Consider the following 25,522-nt stretch of genomic DNA (forward strand, 5'->3'; position numbering starts at 1 on the left):
CCCTAAATGTAGATCCCTATGATGTGAGATTCCCTCTTTCTGAGTTAGACTCTTTCTTTAAGCATAGCTAGAGTCCTCAGTAAATGACAGAATATTTTACCACTCCATACGCCTTGAATATCCTAGTGCAGGGGTGCCCAAACTTTTGCTTTAGTGTCTCCCCTTACCAGTAATGTAATGTGTTTGCACCCCTCCAGGCCAGGAGCAGAGTCACAGTGTGAGAGTGGGGGCTGGGAGCTGGGGCAGAGCAAGGCTGGGTGGTGCTCTCTGCTCACCCCTGTGGGGACGGGCCTGGGCCCTGCTCTGTCCTCCACTTTGGGGACCATTGTCCTAGTGCCTGTATAAGATTTCCTCCTATGCCAAACACTGGAGTTCAAGCAGAGCCTGATCTTTTTCATGGACCAGGTGAATGTCTTCCACTTTCTGGTGCTGGCTGTAATAGCCATACCTGTGCTCATATATGACCTGTGTAGTCTAGTGCATTTTTTAGTGCTGCACTCAGTGTCATAGGTGAGCAATAGTTATTTTTTTTGTGCTCTAGCTCTCAGTATTGAATTTGGCTCTGCTGATTCCACTGACTTAGCATAATCAGCAATGCAGAAAAGCTGTTGTTTTCACATGTTTTAGAAGTATAATAGTTAACAATCCAGGAAAGGTATACAAGAAAGAATTAATCAGCTGAGCACTACTAGAAGAAATCCTTTGAGACCCCATAAACCAATAACTATTTTTCCACCCTTCCAATGAATGTATTGAATGAAATTGTCACTGCCAAAACCAGAATTGGTAGGTCCGATCATTCTGTGCACCAGTCTCTCCCTCTCCCCTGTCTTTTTCTTCCCCCAAAAGATAGGATTTGGTATGCCATATTTACTAGCCTCTGGTCAATAATCTGTATCAGGAAATACCAGATCCTGCATGGGTGGGTTTCAATTCTAAATGTGCAGTAAAGATTGTGATTTTTTTTCACCACTTCTGCCCATTTTTCTTGGGGAAGAGACTTTAAGAACCTCAGTAAGTAATATATAGAAATGGTCCTGCTTTGGGTGAAAGCATCTTTGGATGTTTGTAATGAATCAGAAAGCACAGCAAAATTGATGAATAAGCTCGGCACTCCTTTGTACCTGTAATAGTAGGTAGAGTGAAAACTTTGTGAACCTACTATCTATGCATAACACATCTTTTGGAGAAAGAGACCATACTGGCAAAGGAGAAGAAAGCTGTCCTCTTTGAAATTTAAAAATTACAAGAGAAAAAGAGACTAATGATATTCACTATATATCCCTACTTTTTCATGGCAGTTTTTAGGAGTCAACAGTGTAGGCAATATAGGACTTCCTCTTGCCTTTGTAACTTCTTTCTCTACTCATATCATGATTCCCATATTTTAAAAAACCAAACTTGTGGTATACATTGCATTATAACATGTAGTTAGATTAACCTTTGTTGTCCTACCTAGCATGCTTGGTACATGAGTTCAAGCATTCCTTCATAGCTGTGCCCCTTACCTTTTCTGCTACATTTTGAAGTGCTAAAGTTCCAATGGAGCATCAACACTAAACATCCTCCACCACTATGTCCTGTGCAAAGCAGGTAATTTGGGGTAAATGCTGTCATTTGCCATGGCATAAACTGAAGTTCTGCATACATTAGGCAAGTAGACATGTGCTAATCATACAATATCCATTCTCTATACATTCTGTGACAGTTTGTGCTTGGGTTACACTTCTGCCTGCCAGCAGTTGGAGACATATCTTGATTTAGCATCTACCCACAAAGAAAAAGCATATCATTGCAGAGTCCTCAGCTCTTTCTCTCTACAGGTGGAACAGCTCCCCTTCCTCTTGCTGATACTTAAGAACCTAGGGCCTGGTTCCTACTTTAAAATAAAACACACTTTTCTTTGTTTGCAGTGTTGTTGTAGCTGTGTTGATCCCAGGATATTAGAGACATCATGATGGGTGAGGTAGTATCTTTTATTGGACCAATTTCTGTTGGTGAAAAGGAGAAGTTCATTTGAGAGCATAGTGATTGTCTTGTTTCATCCACACAATTGTTATTGGGACATTTAGTGCACTCGAGGTGCACCACATGGTGTGATAAACACATATAGGACTCATGGATCTTGAAAGGCTTGTTGTGGGGGTATTGATCATTGTAGCAGTGGGGCTATGTCTGCAAGTTTTGCATGTGTTGTTATGAGGGGCTGGTTCCACTTAGAATTGGTATGTCCTGGTCTGTGGGTGACATGAGGCAGCCACTATGCTCTCAAGTGAACTCACACAGAAAAATGATAAAGATAAAAACGCCCAATCACTTGTGGGTGAACTTGTAGAGTTATTTCACCTTGAAAGGTCTCTTGCAACATGTGTTAACTCCTTATCTCTTCCACTCTTGTACTTAGTTGTGACACTGAGTACCTTTCCCAGATCTGAAGACCTCTGTGTAAGCTCAAAAGCTTGTCTCTTTCACCAAGAGAAGTTGGCCCAATACAGGATATTACCTTTCCCACCTTGTCTTTCTTACATACGTTGTAATTCCTTACTCTTTATGACCATAGCAAAAAAATGTATTAATAACATTTAACATTTATAATGGAGTAGCACCGTAAGGCTATCTAGTTTGGGGCATGACTGTGAAAAGTACTGTGCCAACCAACAGAAAATGAAAGTCAGAGTGTAGAGGTGAAAGAGCTCAAGTAAATCAAATGGAAATGGTGGAGTTTACGATGTCTGCAGTTTTTATGATTCAGTTGTTTTATTCATTTCAATTTGCATTGTCATTTAGAATACTTTTGTGACTGCAGATTCAGTTTCCAGTCGCACTGTACTTGCGTTATTTTTACTGGAAGGTCTGAAAAGAGACTAATATGAGCTGATAGTAACAACAGGAAAACAGTCCTCTTCCTAGTGTTGCTGTTGTGATGGCTACTTTCTGAACATATTAGTACGTTTTGTTTATAGATTTATTTTTTGTTCGTAGTCTAATTACACGGATGTTGCAGAGAGACCCAAAGCGAAGAGCATCTTTGGAAGAGATTGAAAATCATCCATGGCTCCAAGGAGTTGACCCATCCCCTGCAACAAAGTACAATATTCCTCTGGTTTCATACAAAAATCTTTCTGAGGAAGAACACAATGGTATAATACAACGCATGGTCCTTGGTGATATAGCAGATCGAGATACAATAGTAGAGTAAGTTACCAATTTTCTACATGCAATTTGACACTTTTAACATTATATTTAACTTGAGAATTACTACAAAATTGAATGCAATCACAGAAAAATGACTTTCTGCTTCTTTCTAAATGCTGAGACAAAGCCTCACATTGAACCTGTGATAGAGTTCTTTATTTGAAGTAATGTAGATTTAATTTGATGAACTAATTTTAAGTGCAGTTCTACTCTGAAAAATAATTTTGCAAAGACAGTATTGCAGGATTCTGTTTTTAATGTCTCACTTACTCCTTATCAAATCCATTCAGTTTACAAATAAAAAGTGTCAAATTCACCATGAGGGCCAGTTAAATTGGGTTCCTCTTAGAGTGCTTTCTCATGTCGATTCCAAGTAGGTGAGTGCGCACCATGTGCACAGTCATCAGAAGGATTTTCCCTAGCGGTACCCGTCGGGTCAGCTGTGGAGCCCCCTGGAGTTGCATCTTCATGGCAGTGTACATAGGTCCCTGCCGACCCGCCGCCTCTTCAGCTCCTTCTTACCGCCAGTGACGGTTGTTGGAGCAGCTCTTCTCTTGCTACGGCAAGTGATCCCCTAGTGGACTGTTTCTAGTGTTTCTGTATAGTTAAAAACTTAGTATTAGTTAGGGGCTTTTTTGCCAAGGGGAGGGGGGCCGGGAGAGGGGCACACTTAGGCAGACTCAAGGCCTCTGGTCCCAGGCAGAACTTCCATTGCAAATCAACGTCAGGGAGATAAGAGTGGTCCACCTTGCTTGCCAGACGTTCCAGGCTCATCTGGAGGGCAGATGTGTAGGGGTATTGACCGACAACACATCATCAGCGACATTCTATATAAACAGACAGGGTGGTTCTTGCTCCTCTCCCCTGTGCCAGGAAGCCTTCAAGCTGTGGGACTTTTGCATTGCCCATTCGATACATCTAGAGGCATCATACCTTCCAGGTTCCCAGAATGAGCTGGCCGATCATCTCAGCAGGTCATTTCACAATCACGAGTGGTACCTCTGCCGGGATGTTATCAACATCTTCCAATGGTGGGGGTTCCCCCAAATAGATTTGCTTGTAACGAAGTACAACAGGAAGTGTCACCATTTTTGCTCCTTCCTGAATCACAGCCTGGGCTCACTTGCAGATGCTTTTTTCCTTCCTTGGAAGGACCACCTACTATATGCTTTCCCGGTCTTCCCACTTGTACACAAGGTACTGCTGAAAATCAGAAGGGAGAGAGCGTCAATGATGTTAATAGCACCAGCACGGCCTCACCAACACTGGTTTACCATGCTTCTAGACCCGTCAGTGGACACGCCAATAATTCTTCCCCTCGTCCTGGATTTGATCACCCAGGACCATGACTGCCTCCAGCATCCCAATCTGTAGTTGCTCCATCTCCTGGCATGGAAACTCCATGGCTGAACACCTCGGAGCTTACATGATCTCAGACCCTCTTAGAGAGGTCCTCCTTAACAGCAGGAAGCCATCCACAAGGGCCACCTATCTGGCCAAGTGGAAAAGATTCTCCATTTGGGCATTACCAAAGCACACTCCATCCTTACAGGCATCAATTCCCTTTATCCTAGACTTTTTGCTGCATCTAAACCAGCAAGATCTGTCAATATCATCAATAAAAGTGCAGCTGGCGTCTATCTCAGCTTTCCACCCCAGTGCGGCCAGTCGGTTGGTTTTTGCAAACCCTATGGTGGGCCGCTTCCTCAAGGGATTAGATAGACTGTACCCTCAAGTAAAACAACCAGCTCCTCCACGGGATCTCAACCTTGTGCTATCTAGACTGATGGGACCTCCTTTTGAGCCCTTGTCAACATGCTACCTCCTCTACCTCTCCTGGAAAGTAGCGTTCTTCGTAGCTGTAATTTCAGCTTGGAGAGTGTCTGAGCTTAAGGCCTTAACTCGGAGCCCCCATATGTGGTGTTCTATAAAAACAAGGTGCAGTTACGACCACACCCAGCCTTCCTCCCGAAGGTAGTTTCACAATTCCACGCAAACCAGGACATTCTTCTTCGAGTGATTGCTCCTGTGTATTCCACAGTAGGTGTGCGTGCTTGCCACGTGCACCGGTGCCGGAAGTTTTTCCCTTAGCAGTACCTGTACTGGGGGAGCACTGCAGTGACCCCTGGAGTGGCACCTGTATATTGTGCTATAAGGGGAGCTATGGGCTCCCCCCACCCTTAGTTCCTTCTTGCCGCCAGTGAAGGTAGTTGGAACTTTTGTGCTCCAGTTCTGCTGCAGCCCTTCTTCTCGACCTTAGTGGTACCATTATAGATTGTTCAGTGTATAGAGTGGGCTCAGGGCATGCCCCATGCCCCAGGCTTCAAGTCGTGCGACTCCTGTCGCCGTTCTATGCCCAGGAGCAACCCTCAAGCTGAGGGTCTCCGCTGCCTGGGTGAGAATCACCTCAGCAACCGTTGCAAGATCTGCAGGTCGTTCAAGCCAAGAACCAAGAAGGAGAGAGACTTCAGACTTCGAGCTCTCCTGATGGAGTTGGCACTGACTCTGGTGCGCAGCTTGGACTCGGCACCGGCCTCTGTGTCGTCGGTATGTAGCAAGGCCCCTTCGACCAGTCAGCGCTGCTCTCCTGCCAAAAAGCAAGGGAAGAGCTTGGCATCGCAACACCGCCGCGATAAGGACAAGAGGGAGGCTGGTCCCACGCTGGGCAGCCCTCGATTTCTCCCCCCTCCCCTCCCGGGCTCTAAGTCTCCAACTCGTGTGGAGCGGAGCAGCCCGGTACCGTCGATCCAGGCATCCCCACCGGTACGGATGCCGTCGATGCAGGAGGCGATGCAGGCTGCGAAGGACATTATGTCACCGCCCATCCTGAGCTCGCAATCGAACACAGGCTCTGGGTCGCGAGGCAAGCCCCCTTTGGGTGCCCACCAGACCTCTCTGAGCAGCCACAGTTCCTGCTCCGAAGATCGCTCCCCGCACCGCTTGACCTGCAGTGGCTGCTCCTCCGACAGCTCCCGGCCACCCTTGACGCCGGCCAGATCATCCGGGCCGCCATCGGGACAGGAGTCGCGGGGACCCCGCACACTGCCTGTCAGTGAGCGGAGGCACCGAGAGGCACACCGGGAACGCTCACCTGCTAGACTTGGGTACCAGAGCCGCTCTCGACAGGACAGACGTCGCCGCTCCCATTCCAGCTCCCGCTCGTCTAGGCGCCATGCCAGAGGCTCCCCTCGGGGTACCTCGGCATCAGGGCACCGACCGTTGCCATCACGCGTACCGAAGCAGTTCGTCGTGTGGATACCGTTCATAGTAGTCGAGATCCTGGTCCCAAGGGAGACGACGCCACAGACGCTGCTCCTGCGGCACCAACCATTTTTCGGTGACCTCGGCCTCAGCAAACGTCCATCCACCCTCGGCACGCGCCGTTCCGCCGGGGCACATATTGCCATCCTGTGCTCAGCCGAACCAATGGCAAGGGATTCCGTGGCAAGGACAGTGGTGCCAGTGGCAGAGGCCCATTTGGTCACCGGAGCATCCTGGGCTCCATTGGCCTCCTCTGGCCGCCCACAAGACAAGTCGGCGGGTCACGAGTCGGCGGACCTGTGCCAGGACTCTGACCTCGGTATCGATGCCCTGGCACCGACCGAGGTGCCCAGCTCCGTACGGCCCTCTCCCCGATACTGGACGACACCATAGCGGTGCCTCCGCCATCGGTCCCGCAGGAGGACTTCAAGGCGCACCAGGACCTGCTAAAGCGGGTGGCTTCCAAGCTCCAGCTGCAGACCGAGGAAATGGAGGGTCTGATTCCCTCTTTAATGTCCTGTCTCCCTCGAAACCGGGCTGCGTGGCCCTGCCTCTGCACCAGAGTATTGCCAACATTTTAAACTCCTTTTGGCAAACTCCCGCCTCCTTGGCCCCAATCTCGAAAAAGGCCGATAGGAAATACTTTGTGCCGGCGAAGGACCATGAATACCTGTATTCACACCCGGCACCGAACTCGCTCGTGGAATCGGTAAACCACAGAGAGTGTCAGGGCCAGCCCGCACCCACCCCAAAAAACAAAGACACCAGGAGACTGGACTCCTTTGGCAGAAAATTTTATTTGTCGGCTAGCTTCCAGCTTTGCGTAGCCAACCACCAGGCCTTACTGAACAGGTACGACTTCAACCTGTGAGAGTCCCTGCCTAAATTTGAGCCCCTCTTCCCGGACTAGGACAGGAAGGACTTCAAGGCCCTGGTGGAAGAGGGGTCGTCACTGGCAAAAGCGGCCCTGCAAGCGGCGTCTGATGCGGTGGCCCGCTCGATGGCTTCTGCGATCACCATGCGCAGGGCGTCATGGCTCTTGTTGTCCGGGCTGTCGACGGAGGCACAATCACTGATGCAGAACCTCCCATTCGATGGCAAGGCTCTCTTTGTGGACCAGACGGATGTCAGGCTGCATGGAATGAAAGATTCCCACACCACCTTGCAGACCTTGGGCCTCTATGTCCCTCCGGCTAAGGACAAGGACAAGTCGCTTCCTGCGGCTCAGCCTGCGAGGAGCAGATATGAGCCCCTGTACAAAAGGTTCTGCCCCGCAGCCTGGTCCCTCTAATGGCAAGAGGCAGGGGAAGAGACGGTTTTGACTACCTGCAGGGGGGCACCTGGCCTGTTGCCAGGGAGACCCCCCCCGATTAATCAAGTTTGTGTTCTGCAACTGATTGTTTGCCTTCCTCAGGGCGTGGTCCCACATAACTTTGGACCAATGGGTCCTCAGTACTATCTCCCAGGGCTACGTGTTGTAGTTCACCTCACCCCCGCCAAATCACCCACCATCCACGATGGCCCCGGGGGACCTGGAACATGTCCTCCTCTTGTGTTAGGAGGTGGACTGGTTGCTCCACCTAGGGGCGGTGGAAAGGATACCGGTTCAGTTCCAGGGCAAAGGGTTCTACTCCCGGTACTTCCTGATCTCAAAGGTGAAAAGCGGTCTCAGGCCTATTCTGGACCTGTGCGACCTGAACAGGTTTCTAACTCGTTCCAAGTTCCGCATGGTGTCCCGGGCCTCTAGTATCCCCTTCCTGGACCCGGGGGACTGGTACGCGGCCCTAGATCTCCAGGAAGCATACTTTTATGTCCATATTTTTAAGGGATACAGACGTTTCCTCCGATTCGTGGTGGGGATGGACCACTACCAATTCACGGTCCTCCCCTTTGGCTTATCCACGGCTCCCAGGGTTTTCACGAAATGTATGTCTGTGGTGGCGGCCTACTTCAGGCGGGAGGGCATACAAATCTTCCCTTACCTGGATGACTGGCTCCTCAAGGGGGAGTCCCGTTTCGAAGTGGAGTCCAATGTACAGCTGCTCCTCTTGACATGCGCCGATCTAGGCCTGGTCGTGAACTAGACCAAATTGACATTAGTGCCCGTTCAGCACATAGGGTTCATTAGGGCACTGCTGGACTCCTCCAGGGCCACAGCCTTTCTCCCCCTGGACAGGTTCGAGACCCTAAGGGATCTCATCGCCTCGGTCACGGCCTTCCCGGTGACCACGGCGAAGGCGTGTCTTCAGATTCTGGGACACATGGCGGCGTGCACTTACGTGGTCTGCAATGCCAGGCTCCGTATGAGGCCCCTCCAATTATGGCTGGCCTCCCAGTTCTCCCAAGCTCGGGACGGTCTGGACAAGGTTCTCACGGTCCCGTCCCCGATACTCGCTTCCCTCCTGTGGTGGTCCTGCCCGATCAATATGTTGCAAGGGGTTCCCTTCAGGGAGACCAACCTGTCCATAGACCTGATGTCCAATGCTTCAGACCTGGGCTGGGGAGCCCACACGGGGGACATGCAAACCCAGGAAAAGTGGTCGGCCCCGGACTTGCCCCTTCACATAAATGTCAAGGAGCTCAGGGTGGTTCGATTGGCGTGCGTGGCGTTCCTCACGCACCTCCGCGGCAAGGTGGTCAGAGTTCTCACGGACAACACCGCTGTCACGTACTACATAAAAAGGCCAGGCGGGACTCGCTCCCTAGCCCTCTGCCAGGAAGCCCTGAACCTAAGGGAGTTCTGTATAGCCCACAATATCTCCCTGAGGGCGGCTCACCTCCCGGGCGTCCGCAATACGCAAGCGGACCGCCTCAGCAGGGTCTTCTCCCCCCAGTACATGTGGTCGTTCCACTAGGAGGTCGCTCACCGGCTCTTCCAAGAGTGGGGAACTCCCCAGATCAACCTATTTGCAACCCGTCAGAACCAGCATTGCTCCCGGTTCTGCTCCGGGGGAGGGGGAGGGGAAGGCGCGATCTCCGATGCGTTCCTCCTGAGCTGGTTGGGCCAGCTTCTCTATGCCTTTCCACCGTTCTCCCTCATCGCCAAGGTCCTTCAGAAGGTGAAAGTGGACAAGGCGAGGGAAATTCTCATAGCCCCAGCGTGGGCCCGCCAGCACTGGTACAGGCCCCTCCTATGCCTCCTAGTGGCCCTCCCAAGGGCGCTGCCACTCCGCCCGGACCTCCTCTCCCAGGACGGGGGGCGGGAGGGGCGCCTCTTCCATCCCAGTCTGGCCGCGCTTCACCTGACAGCGTGGCTGCTCCGTGGCTGATTGAGGAGAATCAGTGTTCGGAGCAGGTAAGATGAGTCCTCCTGGAAAGCAGGAAGCCGTCCACGCATCGGACGTACATGGCGAAGTGGTCCAGGTTCGCCAGGTGGGCGAGTGAGTGGGGAGTGTCCCCTTCCGCCGCACCTCTCCAGTTTATCCTGGACTACCTCTTATCCCTTAGGACCCAGGGACTGGCACCTTCCTCATCAGGGTGCACCTGACTGCCATATCAGCCTTTCACCCGCCGGTGCAAGACCACTTGGTCTTCTTCCACTTGATGATCTCCCATTTCCTGAAGGGCCTTGACCGTTTGTTCCCATATGCTAGGCCCCCCGTGCCGCAATGGGACCTCAACCTGGTCTTGTCCTGTCTCACGGGACCCCCCCTTTGAACCCCTGGCCACGTGTTCCTGGTCGTACCTCTCGTGGAAGGTGGCCTTCCTAGTGGCGATCATGTCGGCCCGATGTGTCTCAGAGCTCAGGGCCTTAACCTCAGAACCCCTCTATACAGTTTTCCATAGGGATAAAGTCCAGCTCCGCCCACATCCGACGTTCCTCCCGAAGGTGGTCTCCGCCTTCCATATGGAGCAGAGCATCTTCCTCCCGGTGCTCTGTCTAACGAGGAACGCCGCCTCCACACGCTTGATGTGCGTAGGGCGTTGGCTTTTTATCTGGATCAGACTAAACCGTTCCGGAAATCCTCTCAACCCTTTATTGCCTCGGCCGAGCTAAGGGGCAACCCATCTCTACCCAACGGCTTTCCCCGCTGGATCACCTCGTGCATATGCACGTGTTATGTTTTGGCAGGGATTCCCCCACCACCAATTGTAAGGACACACTATACGAGGGCTCAGGCCTCATCAGCTGCCTACGTCGCCCATGTCCCCATCCAGGACATTTGTAGGGCGGCCACGTGGGCCTCAGTTCACACATTTACTTCGCGTTACGTGATGGTCTCCCAGTCTAGGGATGACGCCAGGTTCAGCAGGGTGGTACTTTGTCCCGAACCATCGTGAACTCCTACCCATCTCCAACAGATATTGCTTGGAATCACCTACTGTGGAATACACAGGAGCAATCACTCGAAGAAGAAAGGACAGTTACCTGTTCCATAACTGGCGTTCTTCGAGATGTGCTGCTCCTGTCTATTCCACACCCTGTCCTCCTTCCCCTCTGTCGGAGTTGTCCGGCAAGAAGGAACCGAGGGTGGGGGGAGCCCGTAGCTCCCCTTATAGCGCGATATACAGGCGCCACTCCAGAGGTCGCTGTGGTGCTCCCCCAGTACAGGTACTGCTAAGGGAAAAACTTCCGGCACTGGTGCACGTGGCGAGCATGCACACCTACTGTGTGCTATGACTTGGCAAAGATACCTGTCCCCGTGCTGACAGCACATGCCATAAGGGCGCAGGCATACTCAGTGGTGTTCCTGGCTCAAGTTCCTATCCAGGACATCTGCAGGGTAGCGATGAGTCACACCTTTACATCGCACTACGCCATTACATAGTAGGCCAGAGATGATGCAGCTTTCAGTGGAGCGGTGCTATAATCAGTGGTCCCATAACCTCCGACCCCGTCTCCTAGTTAAAGCTTGGGAGTCACCTGCTTGGAACTGACATGAGCAAGCACTTGAAAAAAAACAGTTACCTGCCTCTCGTCACTGTTGTTCGAGATGTTGCCCATGTCCATTCCGATACCCACCCGCCTCCCCCTGTCAGAGTATCTGGCAAGAAGGAACTGAAGAGGCGGCAGGTCAGCGGGGACCTATATACGCTGCCATGGAGGCGCAACTCAAGGGGGCTCACAGCGATTCAATGAGTACCGCTAGGGGAAGAACCTTCTAACGACTGTGCATGTGGCATGCACATACCTACTTGGAATGGACATGAGTAACACATCTCAAAGAACAACAATTATGAGAGGTAGGTAACCGTTTTTTCTTTCCCTTTCACACATTGCCAGTAAAATATTTTGTAGGCCAAAGGATGTCCTCTTACATTTCTGAGACCCCAGTGAAGACTGATGGCGTACAGTGTAACTAAAGGCCTCATTTAAAGCCTGATCCAATACCCACTTAAGTCAATGGAAGAGACTGACTCCAAGTTAATGGAAAGACAAGACTCCTGTTAAATTCACTGAGGCCTTTGATGATAACACAGATTGCACGAAGGTTAACTGAAGGGAAAATTTGGCCTATTGAATGTTTTAAAGATGATGATGGTGATGTGTGAGAAAGGAAGAACACAACTTAACTGCCAGAGCACACAGTAAATTTTCAGGGCTGGTAGTTAAATAAATACAATCGTTAAAATTGCTTGCCATCTGAGAGGATTTGATAACATTGATGAAGCCATTGGGTCACTTTTCAGAGTAGAACCACAGTTTAACTGATGGAGTCCGGTGCATTTCTTCAGTCTAGCACTGACCATCTGTTCTACTTCAATTTTTCAGCCAAACAGAGACCAGTTTTAAAATTATGCTGTGTTATGAACCAGTTTCTGACAAGTGAAATTTATGCATGTAACTGGTCAATAGAGTAAATTTGATAGACCCGTTTTATTAGATATTTCTAATACTGTATTACAGTTTTAAGGTATTTTTCAATTTTAAAACTGTGATAGATGCTGCTATAAAACTTTTGTAGACACTTTTAAATCCTACTTAAATCCAATTTCCGATTTCAAATTTTGATCACAAAAGCAAAATAAAGTATAACTTAGTTATACTACAGGAATTATATACTGGATCTCTACAGAAATGCTTCTATCTAAATCCTAATATTTTTATCAAAATGGCAGCCTTGCCTCACAAGACTTTTTTGTTGTCATCATTAATCTCTGGCGTTCACTCTGCAAATAATATTACTTTTTACCTTAATGTCTAATTGTAAAACAGTTTAGTTTGTTTTGTTGACATTTTATATAATTAGCAATATTAAATGTATAATGTGCTGCTCATTTCAATGTTGGATGGATGAATAGATTCCATCCCTCTTTTCCTCCCCACTCTATCATATCATGGCATATTTTGTTGAGAAAAAATAACAATTAGAAATTTCTCAATGTTCAAACTGAGTCAGTAGTTATGCTGGTGCTAACAGTCGTGGGAGTGCTAATATAGACAAGCGATCAGCATTTTAAACGCCATCTCATTTAGATCTGAGTAGTGTTCAATCACATGGTGTGCTGATGGCTGCCTAGAGTACTGTCTGCACTAACACTCCCCTGGGTATTATTACTAGTGGAGCTTAACAAGTATTTATAATGATGGGAAATTTTTAAGAGAAAATGGCTACTATAGACACCGACTTAGAATAAAGATTTTAAAAAATCAGTATAAAAGATTTCTGTGGTTTTAAGTAACTCTCTTAGATCTCTTTAAAATGTAAAATGCTTATTCTGATTTGTGCTACATCTGTTACCTTAAAAAGTGAGGCAGTTTTTACACAACTAGTTTATTTTGGGATAAAAAATATAGCTTTCCTTCCAAGTAATTTTTGAAAACGTTGTTTTGTTATACAATGTTACTAAAACTATTACTCATCTAATGATTTTAAATTTAAAGTTATTAATGTGTTATAAAAAAAAATAGAATTTGTTATCCAGTCAAATTGCAGGAAAGCTATCTACTTTGCATCAGTAAAACTTTTTTAAAACAATGAACATTTAATAGCCTTCCAAGGAATGCAGGGGGGGACAGAAAACCTAACTGGCTTCAAGACTGAGCTTGACAAGTTTATGGAGGGGGTGGTATGGTGAGACCACCTACAATGCCAGACTGCCAGTAGGAAAAATTCCCAATGGCCAGAGACAGGACACTAGATGGGGAGGGCTCTGAGTTACTACTGAGAATTCTTTCCCAGGTGTCTGGCTGGTGGATCTTACCCAGATGCTCAGGATCTAACTGATCGCCATATTGGGATCAGGAAGGAATTTTCCCCCAGGTAAGATACCCAGAAACCTGGGGTGGGGGTTGCCTGCCTCTGCAGCATGGGGTACAGGTCACTTACAGGTTTAAACTAGTGTAAATGGTGAATTCTCTGTAACCTGAAGTCTTTAAACCATGATTTGAGGACTTCAGTAACTTAGCCAGAGGGTAGGGGTCTATTAGAGGAGGAGTGGATGGGTGAGGTTCTGTGGCCTGCAATGTGCAGGAAGTCAAACTAGATGATCATGATGGTCTTTTCTGACCTTCAAGTCTGTGAGTCTGAGTCATAACATTTTATTCATAAAAACAAAATGTCTTAAGGACTTTCTGGGTATTAAAAACAGCAAATTTAGGATTTAGAAGCTTTAAATGTTTTATTTCTAAAAATATTTTAAATGTATGCAGTAGCTTCAGAAAGGCCTCTTAAACTTTCAACGGTCACAGCAGACCCCATTATTTTAGATCTTCTGGTAGATTATAGCATCTAGGAAACTCCTTTAGTAATCTTAAAAGCTCAATTTTTTTGCATGTTTGCTATGACAACACTGAGGGAATGTGAGATTTTGCTCCAACTGCTTCAAACCTAAATGTTTCCACTTCACCTCAGCATTTATCTGTCAGTGGGAGAGGCCATTATGGGAACACAAACTCATATTTGATTATTGTTATTGCTTAAATATGTGTAACAAAGGAAAACCTGTTTAGCCTTTGGATGCTTTCCTAAATATATCCAAATCTAATTAGTGAACTTGCCATATTTGGTTGCCCAGATTCTAATAAACCAAAAGCCATGTTTCAAGATGTCAAAAATACTAATTTCTATTTTCAGGAACTTTTTTTTCTGTGTGAAGCACTCTAAGTTGTGTTGGCTATGTGTCCAGTTTTAGAAAATCATTGATGTGTGATGTGTTCCATTTTTCTTTGTTTCCCTTAGGGCCCTGGAAACTAACAAATACAATCACATCACTGCTACTTACTTCTTACTAGCTGAGAGGATTCTGAGAGAGAAACAGGAGAAAGAAATTCAAACCAGATCTGCAAGCCCTAGCAACATCAAAGCTCAGTTCAGGTGAGAATTTAGACACTTCAGTGATTCAGTCAATTTAATCAGAATGTTTTGAAATTCCAAGATAATTTTGTAAAAAAAAAAAAAAAAAAAAAAGAAAAATATTCTTTCATTGCTTGTTCCAAACATCTTGGGAGAAGTGCAGCTGAAATATAAGCAAGCTTCAGAATAGATGTTCATATCTTCCATGGGAAGGTCATGTTCAGAGTGTCATACCTGTATTAGGTCTGATAGAGAAACGATTTGGTATGATTTCCTTCTGTTGGTTGTGTTTACACTTGATTAAATTCCACTTTGTAAAAACTATTCTGTTGGTGTAATTTCCTAATTGCACTCCAGTGCTGATGGGGATCTGTCATAAAGGAAAAGCTGAATTGACGTTTACATAAGGATTTAATTGTCAGGTTGTGTTCTGGGCTTCAGTAAATCTCAGGATGAAGCCCTTAAAAGGACATAAGTTTTGAGATTTTTTTTAAAATAAGTTAGATGTATTTATTGATTAAGGAAACATGTGGAAATGGCTGTCTTCAATCTACTTAGCTAAACTGATTTTTAGTAATAAAAATGTTTTCAACATAGATCAGTAAGTTTAGTTTATCTGTCAGTGTCTCTCAATGACTGTTCCGTGGATGGGTGCTGGTCCCTGAGATTTACGTGACACTGTTTAGGAAGGCAGCAAGCCAGTCCCTGATATCAAAAAGGTTGAGAAACACTGATCTATATAATCCTCTTAAAAATTACTCCTGGAGGGATTCTGCGGGACTGCGCGCTTGCAGAAAACAGTCTCTCTCTCCCCCACCCCCTCAGATTTACTTCTTTTCCCTGCAGAAAATGGCAGGGAGGCAAAGGGAAGCCATGTAGGGGTGGGGGCGTGACCGTGTGCAGTTTTTTTGGGGGGGGGATGGGAGTGAGGTTATGGGAGAGATGAGGCTTGGGGGGGGTACACAGGGTTATGTGCCACTGTCCCCTCCCCCCTTTCTGCAAATGTAGAGCTGCCCAGCTCGGAGGCTGTGTTTCGGGCTCCGCTGACTTTGCAGCTGAACACAGCCTCCTGGGTCCTAGTGCCAGTTGGGCTCTCCTTCTGTGTGCTGGGAGCCTTCCTATTTTCTGTGGAACAGTGAGTGCCAGCAGTGGGGCCGGATAAGGGGGTGGAGGGTCGGGGGAAAGAGGCAGTGGAGAAGGAGGAGGGGTGGAATAGGGCAGGGGGAGGGGAATGTGGCAGTGAGGGAAGGGGGATGGAGAAGAAAAGGGGATAGGGGAATCAAAGGGGGAAGCGGGAGCCCGGCATGCGGCATCCCCTTGCCAGCAGCCTGGAGCTCCCCTGTTAAGCAGGCCCATCGAACCCTCGCCCTGACAAGCCCTAACCCCTACACCTGGACCCCTCCGACAAGCCTCCCAACCCCACTAAGCCCCAGCCAGCTGCACCTGGACCCCCACCCCTTCGAGCCCCATTCCCCTGAACCTGGACCCCCCACTGAGCCCAACCACGATCCCCTGGATCCCCTGCAGAGTCCCATTGCCCCTGCACCCGGAACCCCACAACAATCCCCTTGCATCCAGATCTCTCACTGAACTGCCTGCAGCTAGGTTGCCCCACACAGAAACCTCTCACCGCACACCTGGATCCCCCCCACATTTGGCTCCTGCTGGACTGAACCTGCCCAGCCATGCCTGGCACTGTGTCAGGGTCAGGTGCAGCCTCACTGCCGAGTCCCTGTACTGGGAGAGATGGGGTCTTGAGGGTGATCTCCCACCTCAATGCAGCCAGTGGATTTTGCTCTCCACTGCCATGCTGGAGCCACATTTATTTATTGACAAATAAAATTTGAAAAATTTTTGCAGAATTTTAAAAAATTGTACGCTTAATTTTTTGGTGCAGAATTCCCTCAGGGGTAAAAAATTTAATAACAGTCAGCAAGGCTCCTGAAATCTGTGGTAGCTCCATCTCATGTGGCAAAGATAGGAGAAATCTGCTTCTGCTTTTGTGTATATAGCTGGTATTGGTTTGTTCACCCAGCCTGCCATTTGCTGCAGACCTTCTAGTAACCTGAAAGCCTTTAATTCTTCTGCATTTTCAAGTTTAGGTTCAAATTCATGCTGAAGAAAGAAACAGAGAGGATTTTAGTGTGAACGTGCTGAATTGAAAGTTTCTGCTATATTTAAACTGTTCAGTGGGGGAAGAGGTTCCCTCTTCCTCTAAGCTCTGAGTTTTGTTTGGTGGCGTTAATGTGTTGAGTTTCAGAGTAGCAGCCGTGTTAGTCTCTAAGGTGCCACAAGTACTCCTGTTCTTTTTGCGGATACAGACTAACAAATTTATTAGAGCATAAGCTTTCGTGGACTACAGCCCACTTCTTCGGATGCATATAGAATGGACAATGTGTTGAATGAGATTTAAGAAGCAAGCCTGCTGTTGTTAGGTTCCCTGAGCAAGGCTCTGTTGACTTTGAGAATCATCTTTGAGTTATTGCCCTGTCTTGATTATCATTTTTGGAAAGATTATGGAGGTTGTGCTGAGGTAGTTCCATCAATATTTGTATTCTTTAAATCTTTGGTTCCCTCCCTTCCCCAGTGACTGTGTCTTTAAGGCTGAGGTGTAGTCGAGAGTCGTGGTAGTTAACCTCCTTCCAGTGATGGATGAAAATCAGGTGCCTGTGCTGATTCTTTTTGATCTGTTGCCTGCCTTCAGTATTGTTAACCCAGGTCTGGACTCTAGTGGATGGAAATGAAGATACTCCTGAGAGGCTCCATACTTTTATTTCCAAGGATGGTATTGGGCAATTGCTCTTCTGTTCCAAGGGTTTTCTCATGCAGGATTCCATTTTGTCAACATATATAGGGAGTCATTAGGAAGAACAATGGGGAGATGTGGGTTGTGATATCTTTCCATTTTATATCCCTATTTCATTGAAGCCAGCTGGTGCAGTTGAGGGCTAATTAACTGAGACTCAACCCATAGAAGCCTGAAATTGCTGTAGAGTGGGGGATACAATTGAAAAACTAGTTAACACTAGTTCAGTTCCCTTGACTGGAGGAGTTTGCCCTCTGTTTCTGATCTACCTTTACAGTTTTGGTGGCCTTACACGCTGTATGCAGCTTCTTCCAAAGCCCATTTGAAAACTTGAGTTAGTTCACTTACTGAGCTCACTTAGTGGTCTTTGCTGCAGGAAACATGCTTGCACTGCATGGGCTGCACTGGCTGACAGTTTATTGCTGCATGCAGTTAAGTGTTCATTTTTATCTTGCTGCTGAAGAGATTACTTCTCTCCTACTGTGGTACCTTGGCCTTTCATTCTGACACTCCCAGGATACCCTGTTCTTATTTTACATGAACTAAGATGAAAGAATCTGTGCATTTTTCAAAATAAATCCAAATAGAATACTCAAAATTTTCAGTGTTTACTGTTAGAACAGTCAAAAAAACATAGCACCATAAACTGAAAACCCTGAATATGTCTTCAAATGACAGATGTTTTTAAAAGATTAAGTTTTATAGCACTGACTTTCAGACCTCCCAACAGTCCTGGTTTTTGCAGAACCGTCCTGCAAAACCCCTGTCCCAGTTGAAGTGGCTCTTGTCCTTTGGGGCTGATGGGGTTTGGTTCCCTGCTCCAGGCATTGCAACTGGCCATGGCACATGAGGTTGCAGTACCACTCACTCAGATTTGCCCTGGCCATATTTCTCTTTCTCTCCTCGCCCCCCCCATCAGTGGGGCCAGGCCAACCCTGGAGAGGGGAATTGAGCCCAGCCAGCACCATGGAACGGGACAGCTGTGGGATGACTTATTACTGTTTCATTTATCAGTTTGTTCCAAAACCTCCTGCACATCTACCAATGTGATATATGCCATTATGTGCTAGCAATGCTCCTCTGCCATGTACATTGGCCAAATCGGACAGTCTCTACTCAAAAGAACAAATGGACACAAATCTGACATCAGGAATTATAACCTCAAAATCCAGTAGGAGAACACTTCAACTCAATAAGAGACCTCAAAGTGGCAATTCTTTAACAAAAACCTTCAAAAACAGACTCCAACCTGAAGCTGCAGAACTGGAATTTTAATTTGCAAACTGGATACCATCAGATTAGAGCTGAATAAAGACTGGGAGTGGTTGGGTCATTACAAAACCTAAACTTAATTTCTCCCTATTGTTACTCACACCACCTTGTCAACTGTCTGTAATGGGCCACTCTCTTACCACTTCAAAAGTTATTTTTCTTCCCTTTTAATTGATTTATCTCATGAGACTGACCTCACACTGGTAAAGCAACCCCCATCCTTTCATGTATTTATACCTGTTACTGTATTTTTCACTTCATACATCTGATGAATTGGGTTCTAGTCCACGAAAGCTTATGCCCAAATAAATTCGTTAGTCTCTAAGGTGCCACAAGGACTCCTTGGTTTTTTTTGCTGATTCAGTGGTAGCTATGTTAGTCTGTAACAATCTGAGACATTTCCTCAACTTTGTCACCTAAAATTAATGGCTTAGGTGTAGGAATCTCCCTCAGATCGTCTGCGGTGAGGACCGATGCAGAGAATTTATTTAGCTTCTCCGCAATGGCCTTGTCTTCCTTGAATGCTCCTTTAGCACCTTGATCGTTCAGTGCTAAAGGAGCAAACTGATTGTTTGGGAGGCTTCCTGTTTCTGATGTATTTAAAAAAAACAAACTGCTGTTAGTTTTTGTGTCTTCTTATAGTTGCGCTTCACATTCTTTTTTCGCCAGAAAAAACTTTTACACTTGACTTGCCAGAATTTATCCTCCTCTGTATTTTCCTCAGTAGGATTTGACTTTCAATTTTTACAAGATGTCTTGTTGTCTCAAACTGCCTCTTTTACTCTTGTTTTTTTATTTGGGGTATACATTTAGTTAGAGCCTCTTTTTAAAGTTTCTGTGCAGTTTGCAGGTATTTCACTCTTGTGACTCTTCTATGGTACTGTGATTAAATTAAGATTTTTACTCTATTTGACTCTTTGTTCTCTTTCAGATATAGTGCCACTCCCCCACCAGCGTAACCACCTCTGTCATTCCTATATATTTTGTACCCTGGTATTACTGTGTTCCATTGATTATCTTTGTTCCACCAAGTTTCTGTGATGTCAATTATATCAATATCCTAAGTTCACCCATCTTAATATTTATCTACCTTCATGGGATGTAATTGAATGGGACTCTTTTTGTTGTTGACTGTTTCTATTCAGTTCCTACCTGTACTTTATCAACTTCTATCCTCTCTTCTTTACTGTGATTTGGAGTAACCTCTTTAATAAATACTCCTCTAATGGATGTCTGTCCTGACCGTGTGTGCTCCTTTGCGCCTGTTGGCTTCGCCCAACCTTTAGTTGAAAAACTCTTCTGCAACCTTTTAAAGTGTCACTTCTTTCATAACTGCTTTGATTTGAGGTTTGTGCTGAATACAGTTGTATTACATTCAAAGTTCCATTCACTTACAGATAAAATGTCTTTGAAAGTATCATGTTTTATTTGGTGCCTGGACTCATATGACTTGTTGGTTGAATATTGAAATGATTAGCAGAAATTGATTTAGACAATGGCAGTACATCAACTGTGTTACAGCTTAAATTCTAAGGTAAAAAATTTCTAATCAGCTGTATTCATATACTTTAAGTAAAGGCAATTTTGTAAAAGCAAACTTAGACCATATGTTCAGAAAAAGAGACTGTGACATTTGAAAATGTCATTTTTTTCTGAATGAATGGTTTAAAATATGTGAATGAGAAAATGAAAACTATCAATGTGTCTGAGCAAATATGGCTTTTATGTTGTTGTTTGAAAACTGGGAAGAATGAAAAAGCTCCAGATTAACCTTGTCTACAATACCGTCATCCTTAGATTGTGTTTGAAAAGGTCCAAGAATAGGACCCTCCCTGTTTAGTCCCTACTGATTCTAGACCTCCCACAAACCATTTGATTTAGTGTTTTCTGTAACTGTGGTGAAAGTTTTTTTTTTTTTTTTTTCAATTTTGTTTTCTGAGAGCTGTCATGGATTTTTCAGATCTCTAAATTGGCAGCAACCAACTTAAATTATACTTATCAGTTTTCTTTAAAATTGATATTTATAAATTGTACTGGCTTGCCAAGTAGGATAACTGCTGTGGCCTCTATATACTGTGAAGATTTTATATTGTGTATTCTTAAGCTGTCAATCAAATCTAATTTTACTCCTTTTTTTCCCCTTCTCAATCTCTTACCTAGGCAATCATGGCCAACAAAAATCGATGTACCCCAGGACCTGGAGGATGACCTTACAGCTTCTCCTCTCTCCCATGCAACTGTTCCTCAGTCTCCAGCTCGCACTGCTGAAAATGTTCTTAATGGTCACAGAAGTAAGGCACTTGGCGATTCAGCAAAGAAAGAGGATCTCCCTGAATTAGCTGGGCCAGCACTTTCAGTGGTTCCTTCAGTGAGCTTAAAACCCACTACTAGTGGGCGGAAGTGCTTGTTTAGAGTAGAAGAAGATGAAGAGGAAGATGAAGAAGATAAGAAACCCATTTCTCTTTCAACTCAAGTTGTTTTGCGCCGCAAGCCTTCAGTTACAAATCGTCTCACTTCCAGGAAGAGTGCACCAGTCCTCAATCAAATCTTTGAGGAAGGGGAGTCAGATGATGAGTTTGACATGGATGAGAACTTACCCCCAAAGCTTAGCAGGTTAAAAATGAATATTGCTTCACCTAGCACAGTGCATAAGCGCTACCACAGAAGGAAAAGCCAGGGTCGGGGGTCTAGTTGCAGTAGCTCAGAAACTAGTGATGACGACTCAGAAAGTAGGAGACGGCTAGATAAAGATAGTGGGTTTACATACTCCTGGCATAGACGGGATAGTAGTGAAGGGCCACCTGGAAACCAAGGAGATGGTGGTGGACAGAGCAAACCAAGCAATGGAAATGGAGGCGTAGACAAAACAAGCCCTAGTGATAACAACAAAAGTGGGGGAAGTCCCTCCACGGGCTCCGGTGGTAGCACTAATAACACTTCAGGTTCTACTCGTAGATGTGCTGGATCTGGAAACTCAACGCAGTTATCTTCTAGAAGTGCAGGGGACCTTGTCGAAAGCCTAAAATTGATGAGCCTTTGCTTAGGTTCCCAGATTCATGGCAGCACTAAATACATTATTGATCCTCAAAACAATCTGTCATTTTCTAGTGTGAAAGTGCAAGAGAAATCAATGTGGAAAATGTGCATAAGTTCTAGTGGGAGTGCAAACCCAGCTTCATCTTTGGGCAGCATAAAATTCTTTTCTGACCACATGTCAGACACAGCGAATGAGTTGGAACGGATAAAGAGTAAGAACTTGAAAAATAACGTGCTACAACTACCTCTCTGTGAAAAGACTATATCTGTGAATATTCAGCGGAACCCCAAGGAGGGACTGCTGTGTACCTCCAGTCAAACTAGTTGTTGTCATGTCATTTGACAATGACCTGACTTAATAGCTCAATCTACTTGACACCACCATTCTTCCTGTTCAGAGCTGTGAACACCTTATTTCAATGAACCCCATTTTTTGTCTTAATATTTTAAAGTGGGCTTTATGAGCAGTTATTTATTACATTTTAATTTTGTGTTTGCTTGATGGTATGACAATGCATGGGCTTTGTGCATGCTGCTAGCCAATACATCTTTCTTTCCCAACATAATAGACTATTTTATTGTGTAATTTTTACACGTATAATTTTACTATGGAAGATCTGGATTAAATTAAAATGTATATCTGGATCCTAGTGTAAATGTAGCACTTGGAAATTTCATATTCTGCACTTAAACTAGAGAGAGAGAGAAGCTTTTGTTTGCTTGTGAAATGTTAATTCTTGTTCTGACCTTCTGTGATATCTAAAATATGTGATATGTGGCATACTTCTGTGTGTCTGAAACAGAACCAAAGCAATAATGTTTTGATGCTGAAAACTCCTCAGGGAGCTTTCACATGTTCCAAGGCTTGTACAAAGCAAAGATGCACTGAAAATTAGTGATCTTAATCTATGATTTTAAACCCACACCTATTTGTCTTAAGCTATATGGTTAAAGTTGTGGCTCAAAATCAAACTGAAAAGATCTTGTTTTCCTATAGGCAAGATTTTTTAAAAGCAACTAGATTTGTAAGGCAGCTTTTTCCCATAGAAATATGTTAATATGACAAGCAGACAATCTTCTTTTTTAATATAACAAAGGTAAATTATAACGTCTACTTCTGAGTTTTTACATTCTAACTGAAAATAAATAGTTTGTATACATTATCTCCGTTATTAGTAGTATATCATGACAATGACCTTAAATATTTTAGCATTTCTTATTCTAAGTGTGACTCTTAGATCTCAAAATGCAATAAAGAATGGAAAATGTTTAAATAATTGGATGCAAATTTAAATTAATCAGTATTATTGTCTGATAAAAATTTTCCTCATCATTAGACTTTTTGGCTTTTGTCAGGACTTAATATGTTGTGTTGTCTCCAGTATTTACTCTGTTCTTTTAATTTCCCTCAATAATCTTGTTTTCTATTAAAATCAAGTCCAATATTTACAAAAACTAAAAATTGGCACATAAGAAAATATCCTTCCACATTCTTTAAAGCTATTAGCTTTTCCATTTTGTGTCCCCATTGCCATTGAAATAATGGCAAATTCGTGCTTTAGAATATTTCTGTACAAAAGATTACTTTTGACCAGATGAACTAACTTTTGTGGAATTTTATTATCTAGAATAAAATATATTGCAGATTCCTAATTTTGGGAAGGGCAAGAATGTTTTATTTTTTCATGCTGTGCACTGGGTCTTCAAAGCAATGCTAGTAAAAATTGGTGGTATTATGTAGCAGCACCCCAGCCAGACATTGAATGTCTGAAAGGAGTTTACACTGTTTAGCATATTGTAACATTTACAAAATGGTCAAATACAATGCATTTCATGTACACCGTAGAGTGAGTAGAGCACCAAAGAACTGCATTACATTTGGTCATCATTTCTGTAGTTCACACTGGCTTTTCTTAATTAGTATGATACAGTTTATTAGGACAATCTACATTGCACAGGATACTTTTACTGTCTAGCCTAGCTAGGGATTATGCATTCTGCTCCCTAAAAAAAAACCAAGTGATAAACATTTTACTTTATGGAACTTTTCAGTTTTAAGCTACAGTTGCAGTTCAGTCAGTGTGAGATTTATAAATTGAAAGCTACAAGAAGAGATGTGTGGGTGAAGCCATAGAACACATTTGCTTGACATTTTTGAGCAGGGATCTTATAAAGGGCCAGAAATAAGATGTGTGGTTCACAGACAGTGAGCATAACATCTATATTAAAAGTAAGAGAAAAGTTTATAAAGGGCATTGGCAATAAACTATTGCAGCTTTTTTTCCCAAGTATTGTAAATACTTTCCTGATATTATGTACAGCCTTGGAATGGCACCTTTTAACTAACCCCAGGTGTATTTTGTTTCCAATGTTTTTATATACAGATGTATATATGGTGCTCACTTTAGAACAGCAGTGTTGACCATTTATGCTGCATAGCTGTATTATAGCCTTATTAGTTGTGTATGGTTGGTTGAACTTCTGGATGTACAAAAGTTAGTCTGAGTGTTGTCCTTTTATCCATTTGTTCATAGGTGAATGATTGTGCATGTGTTGTATGTTATATTATGTTGTCACGTAAAAGGAAGGGAGAGAATAACCACTACATTAAAATAATATTGGACCAAACTATTTAGAGCAAGTAAACAGTTTCTTGTACCCCTTAACCTGTCTTTAAAAGTTGCATATAGTTATGGTAGCGTATAAATTAAATATTGTGGAAAAACAATTAGTCTTGTATTTTTCTCCGTGTGTATATATAAATGTACCTTTAGCAACTTTATCTGTATTTAAGATGTGACAATCTTGACACAGAATTTTAAGAGTAGCAGTAAAAATAAAATAGAACAGAATTAAAGAACTTCTCACCAAGAAAGAATGTGTGTGTTAAGAGGGTACAGAAATATCAGCTGATCTTGTCGGTTGCTTCCAGCAATGTTTGGCTTTCTTCATTGTATAAACATTCATGGTGTGTGACAGAAATGGAAAATCCAGTTAATAAAAATGACATCTTGATTGGTGCATAAACTTTGTTTTTCATGTCAACTTTATACAATTTGCTAATCAGACTATTCATTCTACACTGGGGGGATGAAATAAAATCTCTTCTGCTCTAGAATCACTTATCAGAACATATGAAATGGTGATGATGGTGTTTGGTTGAAAGGGATGGGAACGTCTTTGCAACATTAGGCACTTTTGTGAATCTAGCCTTAAGTAGTAGTTAGGCACTACTGACATTTACAAAACCATCACTCAGCTGCTCCCATCCCTCTAGGTGCCTAAATTTCTGTTGGTTGGGTATGCGCAATGTCATCTAGCTGCTCAGCAGTGGAGCTCCTACTTAAGCCCTGACAGGACTGTCCCAGTAGAAGTGCTCGGTGTATGCTTAACCTGCACAAGAGACAGCAGGCTACAAGCAGACTGGGAATTTTTGGGTCTGGCTGGTGGCTAGGGTACTTGGGATGAGGGAAACCCAACTTTGAAGCCCTGATTTATAGCATGAACTTGAACCTCACTCTTCCCCTAGCCAAAGTGAGTGCCCTAACTACTGGACTATCAATCTCTCACTTTTTTTTCTGGCCCCATAAATACTTATTTTTACAAAGTGGAACAGCTTCAGAAGAGATTGAGATACAGAATAGCCAGTAGCCAGGTGGTTGGGGCACTCTCCTGGGATGTGGGAGACCTGGCTTCAAGTCCCTGCTTCAAATCA

General features: G+C 44.7%; 1 protein-coding gene across 1 annotated transcript in view; it reads left to right on the top strand.

The window, feature by feature from the left end:
- SNRK (SNF related kinase) overlaps positions 1-24,834 on the top strand; it is an 88,912-nt gene extending 64,078 nt beyond the window's left edge. The window contains exons 5-7 of the mRNA XM_054019856.1: positions 2,983-3,195; positions 14,580-14,714; positions 20,932-24,834. Of these exons, the coding sequence (XP_053875831.1) occupies positions 2,983-3,195; positions 14,580-14,714; positions 20,932-22,150 (1,567 nt within the window). The 3' untranslated portion in view covers positions 22,151-24,834. The remainder of the gene's footprint in view (positions 1-2,982; positions 3,196-14,579; positions 14,715-20,931) is intronic.
- Positions 24,835-25,522: the final 688 nt, after the last annotated feature.

This window comes from Malaclemys terrapin, chromosome 2, assembly GCF_027887155.1.
Source record: "Malaclemys terrapin pileata isolate rMalTer1 chromosome 2, rMalTer1.hap1, whole genome shotgun sequence".
Taxonomy (NCBI): domain Eukaryota; kingdom Metazoa; phylum Chordata; order Testudines; family Emydidae; genus Malaclemys; species Malaclemys terrapin.